At 44.7% G+C, this 8,741-nt stretch overlaps 1 protein-coding gene across 1 annotated transcript in view; it reads left to right on the top strand.

Annotated features, from left to right (window-relative positions):
* The window catches only part of WDR77 (WD repeat domain 77), a gene marked incomplete at its 5' end in the record, with an annotated part of 2,996 nt that extends 193 nt beyond the window's left edge, over positions 1-2,803 (top strand). Inside the window, 7 exons of the mRNA XM_009879058.1 lie at positions 62-111; positions 704-774; positions 1,154-1,208; positions 1,451-1,522; positions 1,626-1,734; positions 2,157-2,225; positions 2,438-2,803. Coding sequence (XP_009877360.1) covers positions 62-111; positions 704-774; positions 1,154-1,208; positions 1,451-1,522; positions 1,626-1,734; positions 2,157-2,225; positions 2,438-2,597 — 586 coding nt within the window. The remainder of the gene's footprint in view (positions 1-61; positions 112-703; positions 775-1,153; positions 1,209-1,450; positions 1,523-1,625; positions 1,735-2,156; positions 2,226-2,437) is intronic.
* Between the last annotated feature and the right edge of the window lie 5,938 nt (positions 2,804-8,741).

Here is an 8,741-nt window from a genome sequence, read left to right as displayed (position 1 = left end):
CAGCCCCGCTGCCCCGCGCCAGGGACGGGCACGGGCGCTGACCGGTCTCTCTCGTCCACAGCGTGAAGGTCTGGGACCTGCCCCAGCAGACGGTGCTGCACTCCTACCGAGGTGAGTGTCCCCAGCCCCTGGCCCCGCTCCTCCGGGCCCCTCGCTGCAGGCTGAGCTCCCTCCTGTCTGTCACACCACATCTGACGTTTGGTCATCTGTGAAGTCTCTGCCATGGGCTTATTTCTTTGTTGTTCATTTCTCCTTGTAGAGATGCAAGGCAAAAAAACTTATTTTAGAGTATTTCTTCTGTACTGAAATCTTTCTTCCTCCTGCATGTGGTCCTGCGATCTCCCAACCTGTATTTGTTTTGAACAACAGCTCATTCGAGATGCCAGTCTCTGGAGATGGGATATTGTGATCTCTGGCCGCAGCAGAGGCCACACTTTGTTTGATCCCTTCCTGGCTGACCTCTTGTCTGGGGAGGCTTCCTCAAGCTTGTGCATATCACAGGGACCGACAGCAGTGGCTCTGCTTGGGTTGGGCACCTCATCACTTTGGTCGGAAGCAGTTGGCCATTGCTGAGTAGAAGTTACCCGGTATCTGGGCATAAACTATTCTTTATTATACTGCTGTGCCTGCAGAGGTCCTTGGGAACATGTGGGAAAGTTGAATGCAGTTTTTGAGGCTCTTTATCCTTTTGTGCTTTTGGTAGCTCACTCCAGTTCAGTGACGTGTGTGGCTTCCTGTCCTGGTAAGGACACTGTGTTCCTGTCCTGTGCTGAGGTAAAGCTCACTCCCTGTCTAAATCTACCTTATAAAAATGAGATTTAATTTTGGTTATTTACAGTTACTGAGAAAACCACCTGTTGTGTTACAAGCCCTGCACCTGTGCTATTTCAGTGTTCCAGTCTGATAAGTTGACAAACAGCTTACCAAGCTGATTTCTACAGATTTGTCTTAGAATGTGGGAGCTCCTCGGTCTGTCCTGGGGACGATTGAAGGAGCTAACTTGCAGTTAATGGCAGCATCCTTATAACAAAAAGGAAGAGTCTGCAGTGTAGTTTGGAATGTGGGTCAGTAGTTCTGCAGCGAATCTGAGTTTATGTCTACCTCCTGCCACAAAGAAATTGTAAAACCCCTCTCATTCGCTTTGGATTTACAGGACAACAGAACTTTGCTCTGGGACACGAGGTGCCCCAAACCAGCTACTCGAATCGGTACGTTTCTGTATGCAGTCACAGCGCGTGTGGGAGTTTTTGTTGGCAGAGATAAACATTATCTTTTTTCCCCCCATCTTTACTATATCTAACTGCAAATCTAGCAATGCAATGTTTTGGTAGAAAGGCCTGTTAAAACCTAAGGAAGTCTAACACTTATCACGGAAGTACAATAAGCGTTTAAATATTTGTCTTAGTGCAGTAGCTGTGCTGAATGAGATAATATGTTTATTTACTTGCAGTTTGCAGTGCCTGTAATCACCTCCCTACCTCAGTCTTGTGGCATCCACAGAAAAGTGACATCTTTGCTTTGGGTAAGAAGTGATCTCATTATTTGACTTTCACAAAATAAACCAAGGTCTTTCTTTTCACGTGACAATTCTGCTAATAACTTCGTTCTCCCTTCCTCTCCTAAAGGTGATGAAAATGGAACAGTTGCACTAGTAGACACAAAGAATCCCGATTCTGCCCTCAGCTCCGCCGTGCATGTGCGAAGTATCACGGGATTTGCATTTTCTTCACATAGGTACAGTCTGAGATACTGGCATAGAATGGGTGGTACTTGAAAGCCTTATTTGTTTTTAGAGTAAAACTACTGAGAGTGCTAGTTTTGGTCTTTTGAAGAATAAGAGTAAACTCAATCGCATCTCAGTCCTGACAAGAAGTGTGTGAATGTGCGTGAGAACAGTTCTGCACTATTCAGAATTACTGACCCACTTCACTGTGGGGATTTTTGTAATTATTGTCACCTCTGCTGGAAGGATCACTTGCTTTCCCACATGAAGAGAATATTGTCTCTCACTATGCCGGCAACCTGCCATATGATGATGAAAACATTTTTGTAAGATTGGGGGGCTGTTAATTCATTCTACCTGGGTCAGGCTCACTAAGAAACTTATCCCTAAGAAGCTTTCCTTTTGTTCTAACTGCGGTTTCTCTCTCCAATAGTTCCCCCTTACTGGCTTCAATCAGTGAAGACTGTTCCGTAGCTGTTCTTGACTCAGACCTCACAGAGGTGTAAGTACTACACAAAATGTTTTCACTGCTGTGGCTGTTTTTCTTGCTGACTTCTCATTAAGTTCATTACTTGCCTGTATGCTGAGCAGAAGATGAAAACACTCCTCAAACAGGGGAGCATCATCCTAACAAACTAGCAGTTAGGAGTTGCACAAGCCCCTAACTTATCAGTGACAGGGCTCTATGTCTAATGGAGTGATCGTGTTTTGCAGGTTCAGAAACCGTTCTCATCGGGACTTTGTAAAAGGCTTATCGTGGTCTCCTTCAGACGATGCCTTGCTCACTACAGTTGGATGGGATCATCAGGTTTTACATCACACTGTCCCCATACCAACTGGTGAATCTTCTGGAGTCAACTGTGTAAAAGAATAGTTGTACAAACTCACGGTCCAAATTCCTTCCTGGCATTACTTTGATTCTGCTGAAGTCAAAGGTGTGTGTGGACGGGAGCGGGTATGGTCTGTTGTCTGCCTTGAAGCTCGTGGCTAAAACCTTGTAGTAATTTTGAATTAGGCATAAAGTAGTTACAAACCAAGCTCTACCCTCTCCTCTGGATTTAGCTTCACCTATGATCAGACTTCAGTATTTTGCCCAGAAAATAATCTGACAGAGGAGTCTTGGAAAACCAGAGAATTAGATATAATTGAACAGCAACAAAAATGAAAAAGACCATTCTTCCCTCCAGCCTCCGAACCATCCATGGAATTAATAGAAACACTTTTGGAGCAAGGTTCCAGACACCCCCTCTTGTTAGTTTGATGCAAGAGCAAAGTTCTTTGCTATGTAAATCAATTCTTCCAACCAAAGGGAAAGATGCGTTGGCATTTAAAGGCTAGAAAGGTTCCCCTGTTGTCCGTGTGTTAGAGGCTGCTGATGTGGATCCTGTGGTGAGCACCATTTGTGCACCGGTACCAGAATACTGGTGCTTGGCTTGAGGAGGTTTTGTGCTGTGTAAGGATCCCAGCTGTAGCCCTGTAACTGAACACTTTGTGATAGTGCATCGTACCTGCCGAAATACTGGGACTGCGACGCTCGGCAGTGGCTCCACAGCTGAGCCCAGCTCAGAGAGGCTGTGACTGCAGCGGGCTGAAGGCCAGGAGGAGCGAGCAGCTGCTGTCTCATCTCCTCTGTGCTCGAGACAGCTTACTCAAAAGATAAGACCTGTGAACAAGAGTTCATGTAAGAGAAAAACTGGACTAAGGACTTGTTTTCATTTGCTTGCTCCTATAACCAGACTTTGCTTAGCGATAAATGAGACTCCTTACACACTTGTGGCGAGTGGCTTCTTGTGCCGGCAACTGCGGGGTCCAAGCATCCCCGAAATCCCCAAAACAGACTCCATGCAATCCTTAGAGGTGTTTTTGTATACTGCACGCTTTTCAAACGCTTTCCCTGGAACATATTTAACTGGAAGAAAAATAATCATTGCATGCATCACCACTGCTCTAGATAGAGCTTGGTCTGGCCTAGTATTGCCTAGACAGATTAAAGCAGGTCCTGACTAAAGAAACAAAAGTTAGATTGAAATAAATGCTCCTCTGGATTCTGTAGCACAATAGCAACACTAACGTATACACCATGGCCAGTGGGCCCATCCCTGCATAAACACAGGCTTGTGCAGAGCCCACAACTAATTTTTAGGCAGACTAAGCTCTCCCAGGCTTTATACTTCTTTCATGGTCTTTCTAAACTTCTTTTGCTGCTTTTTTGTTTGGTTTTTTTTTCAATTCCCGTGTCAGACAGGTGTTTACAGAGATAACTGTTCTAGACCAGTGTATGACAAGGAGAAGGTAAATGATTATAAAACCTGAGTTTCCTCAAAAGTACCCCCTGAACAACCAAAACCGTTACCTGTTGCAGGCCTCGATGGTGTACTGGAAACTGAAACAGGTCTCATGCTGTGTGTGAAAAAGTTGTCTTGGAGAAAGTGGAAGACGGTTTTTAAATAAATCATAGTTTTAATTTGTAACTGGGTATAAAGCTTCACTGGGCCACTTCTGTAGTATTGAAGAGCAGGCTGAGATCATTCACACAGTTAAAGTGAATTTGTGATTTCAGTCCCTGAAATTAAAGCCATTCTTAAATAAACATGCACCGTATTTACTGCTTAATGCCAGGGTGCTGTGGTTCTTCAGCACCAGCGCAAGGCCGGCTGTAAGTCCTGCTTGTTTTCAGGAAGCCTTTCTTTCCAAAACATCAAGTAGGATTTCCATTCTGCATAGCTTAAAGAAAGAAAAAGTTTCAAAAGTGTTAAACCACATTCAATTCTACATGTTGTCACTCTGTGAGCAAAAAGCGTCCTGGTGGAAGGTGACGCCTGTATGGGCATTAGGTCGTTATTGGTACGTTAACCCTGTTTGTACAATTGCTTAATGCTTCTGCTGTGGCAGCACGGAAAGCATCAATGTGTCCCCATCTGGTAGGTCTCTGGGTGAAGCTTTACCTTCTGCCACGGGAGGGCGGCAGCTGCCAGTGTGACAAGCAGCAAGGCAGCAGCACGTTTCTTTGAAGAGTACTTTTTTAAAATTATTATTACTCTTTTTTTTACTAATTACACTTGGTTTTTTTCACCATCACAAGAGAAGCAGCAAAGAGTGATGATTTATATCGGAGTCCCTCGCCGTCTGTACCCCTGCTTGCAAGGCTGGGTTGAATAGTTACAGCGAGGTGCAGAAACCCTGGCAGTGCCACATCAGTGCTTGTTGCCTCTGTAGGTATCTGCAAAGGAACTGGCGCAAATTCTCTGGGTTTTGTGGTGTGCTCACCCTGTCTCTGGACGACACACTGTTCAGGTTTAGGGATGCTTCTATAAATACTTTGTGGCTAGAGCAAAAGCTTCAGGATACACATGGAGAACCCGGTTCTGTAGCCGGAGCTGGATTAAAGAGAATGCAAATATGTGTAATTTTGAGGAGTGAACAAGCCACTCTGAAGACAAGGCTGCCTTTTATGTTGCTGCTCGCATTGCTCATGCCGCGTTCTCAATCTTAAGTACAACGTTCTAGTTAGGACTTGCAAATAAACACGCAAGTTTCATTGCTAATGAAAAGCTCAAGCCCGAGCACTATTTATAGAAGCAGCACAGGCTGAACTGCACAAGCTCCTCTGCCGGACCAGCCGGGTGCCGGGGCTGGTTCTAGAGCACCCGGGCAGTTGGGGGTAGCTGGCCCTTCAGTCCTCGATTGCGCTCCTGAGAACAAGTCGCCACAGGGTCAGAAGAAACTGGACCCAGCCTTAGGCAAGCTGAAATTCAAACTTTTGCCAAGGCCCATTTGGGATCTGTTTTCCTGTCCTTTTAATCCTATTTGCAGAGATCTCAATCTTGCAGCATACAGACCACTTAAGCAATGCTAAAAAAAACCCCAAAAAGTCAGACCGCACATAATAAAACAATATGTCCAGATATATTTAATGCAAGAAGGTTGGCATTCAATGGCACTTATAAATAAGAGACTTTGTTCAACACTTTACAAGTAAAGCTCTCGGTTATACTACATCAGCAAGTATACTGTGGAGGAAGAGGCAGCAGCAGGGGATCATTTAAGTTACATCAAGACCTGAATGACCAAACTGCAGAGAGGGTTGAAGTGAGAATAATTCCCTGTCAGGCTTCAAGCCTGCTTTCAGTGCTAAGACAGGCTATAAGGTAGGCTCCATTACTGCCTTTAAGGGAAACAGCTGAGGAGCAGAAACAGGAATCACAGTGGTTTTTCTGCGGGCTGTCCTGCCAGAGCTCCCTGGCTAAGGAAGAGGGAGCTCCTGCCCATCCCTGCAGCCCAGAGGTCCTGGCTCTTCCTTACCCAGGTAACTTTCGAAGTGCTTTGGCTGCCAACAGCTCTCACAGTGGTTTCTTTGTCACACAAACAGTCCCCAATGGCCCCAGCATAAAATGTCTGGTTCTTTCTGAAATACTAGAATTTTGCTTAATGCATTCAAAAGCAGCAGGGCTAGCCCCAAGTGTTTAAAGAATAGAATAGTTCCACTGCTTAAAACATCCATGCTAACCAGTTTTACAACTGTGAGCGGAGTCCTGCCTGGTTTAGTTACAGCTTAGTCCACTGTGTGTTCCCAGAATGGGTGTTCATAAAACTGGCTTCTATTATCATGCTTCTAATACTTAATATAAACACACGTCTGCTAGAAACAAGACATACCACGCTATCTATCACTGTATTACAACGACATACGAATTGCATGTCTGGGTGAAACAGTAAATGTGAAATTCAAAGCAAATGGAGGTGCACATTTTGCTCTAAAATATCCAAACAAACGTGTTGGGGATATGCTCAAATTTACAAGAATTCTTGAGGAGAGAAATTGCACACCCACAGCCCCTCCAATTTCTGGGCAAAGTCAATCCCGAAGGCTGAAGTCTCCCAACAAACCTTTAAATTTAAAACTGCTTTTGAGAATTTGCAGTTGCAACTTACTATTTTGAAAATAAAAAGCTAGCAGGAAGAAAAAACAATTAGCTTGCAATCTTATCAGAGAGGCTTCTTTGTTTTGTTCCAACTTTGGCGCAACTTCACCCGATACTAAAACGTGACCCTGAAGCCACACAAACAGGATCCCAGCTTTGCTTCCATGGACACATAAGATCCCTCAAGATGCTTCTTGCACGGAGAAACTTCTATGTTTTAAGCCAGGGAGGGGGACTATTCTACATGACACCGGCATGCTTGAATACCCAGATAGTTTTCTCCATAAACATTTTTCTTAAAAAACCCCAACACTAGATATTTTAAAAGTGTTCTTTCAGTACTGACTGGGGTGAGCATGTCTGTCTGGAAGTCTTCCAAATCACTGTGACTTACTGGCATAAAAATGCCATTTGAATTAGCTATTAGCCTGATTATGGTATTTGCATTTTCCTTTTATTCACAGTGAAGTAAAGCTCAGAATACTTTGAAGCTGCTGCAATGTTTGAAACAGATGTTAAATTATTAGGTGAAGTTGGAAATTACATAAAACATAGAATGTCAATGACATGACATTCATACTAAGACGGCTCTTTTGAAAATTCCACCATGAAGAAAACTTTATCACTGAATTTTGAGGTGAGTTGTAGAGCAAAGTCTGTTTCCACGCACACATACACGTGTGTGCAGCGCAGAATAAGGTGGAGTGGAACTAATGATACTGTATTGAAAACAGAAAGTGCTTTCCATAGAAGTAGACTAATGTCTCAAAGTGCTTTTAGTTTGTCACTGATTAGAAAACATTCTCTACAGGTTTTTACACTTATCTTACAGTGATTTTCAGCAAGTTTACCTAGAAGGAAGATTATATATATTTCTCATTTCAGGAAGCTGGCTATTAGGAACTTTGGTCAGCTATTGTATTGCTCACCCTATAGCATAAAATACCCTTTTTTAAGGCAGTAGCCACCTGGCTACTAATAGCCATCCCTGGATCCTTCCAAGAGGCACGGTGGGGAGCTCGCCCATGCACCCAGCACCCAGACAAGCACTTACGGAAACAGCGGGAGCCAGCTCCCTGCAGACATTCCACACACCAGGAGCATCGAATACAAACATGGCCAAATTTAGCTTCTTAGTCCCCAAAGTCAGACAAACCCAAGCCAAGTCTCAGTGTAACAGTTTATAAGGACTCTGGGGCGTAGCTTTTAGAGGTGGGGTTTACATGAGTATGAAGTGGCAAGAGACCCCTCGAGGGAAGCACCACCAGCACAGCACCTTGGCGAGACTCTGGCACCCACCATCTGATGAAGGAAAAGAAGGATTGCTCAATGTCTTAAGCCTCCAGAGTGCTTTACAGCCATCCATCCAGGCATCACAGCCTTCTTCCATGAGGAATAGTTACCAACAGAAACAACTACAGTGACCAAAAGAGGCACAGGAAAGCAAGGGCTGGTGCTCCTGAAGACGATCAGTCCCTGGACAAGGAGGCTCTGACCCCTGGCTTGGCAGGACAGGCACAGGAGCTGTTTTAAGGCACAATTGATTCGCTCAAGGCTGTTGAAGGAGGTGAGGACAGAAGAGGTCAGGATCTAGACATCCTAAACTCCATTTCTATCCCCTTAGCCTCATCACATTCTTATTTTAATTCCCCTACATTTAGCTATATGCTGCCTTGCTTCCACTACGCACATCTCCCAGCTGGTTCCTCCCTACCCCCAAGCACATTGGATTTAAACCAATGAAAAAAACCAAACTGGAAACCATCTCCCCAGTGGCGATGCTCTTTAAAGGAGAACTAAGGATGCTTTTTGGCTTTCTTAGAAGACCTATTAGGCTGCAATTTTGAAAATACTACAAGTGGGAAATAGGAGAAGAAAACAGCGTTTGCTCACGTAACAAGAGAGCAGCCTGTCCCCTGCAGTAACTGCTCTCCATGACAGTCCTTTGAGAAGGTCCAAGTCCCCAAGTTCACTCCCGCCATCTCCATCAGCAGTGTCAAGCAGTGCATTTGTGGCTGGGTTGGGACCATCCCTGGTGCCCGCAGAGAAGACGACGATCACCCCAGGCTCCTTCTTGCCCCTTCCCAGCCAGACGA

The sequence above is a fragment of the Apaloderma vittatum genome, unplaced genomic scaffold (assembly GCF_000703405.1).
Source record: "Apaloderma vittatum isolate BGI_N311 unplaced genomic scaffold, ASM70340v1 scaffold26661, whole genome shotgun sequence".
In the NCBI taxonomy this organism is placed as follows: Eukaryota; Metazoa; Chordata; class Aves; order Trogoniformes; family Trogonidae; genus Apaloderma; species Apaloderma vittatum.
Note: the sequence above shows the minus strand (reverse complement) of the source record. Positions and strands in the feature narration are given on the sequence as shown.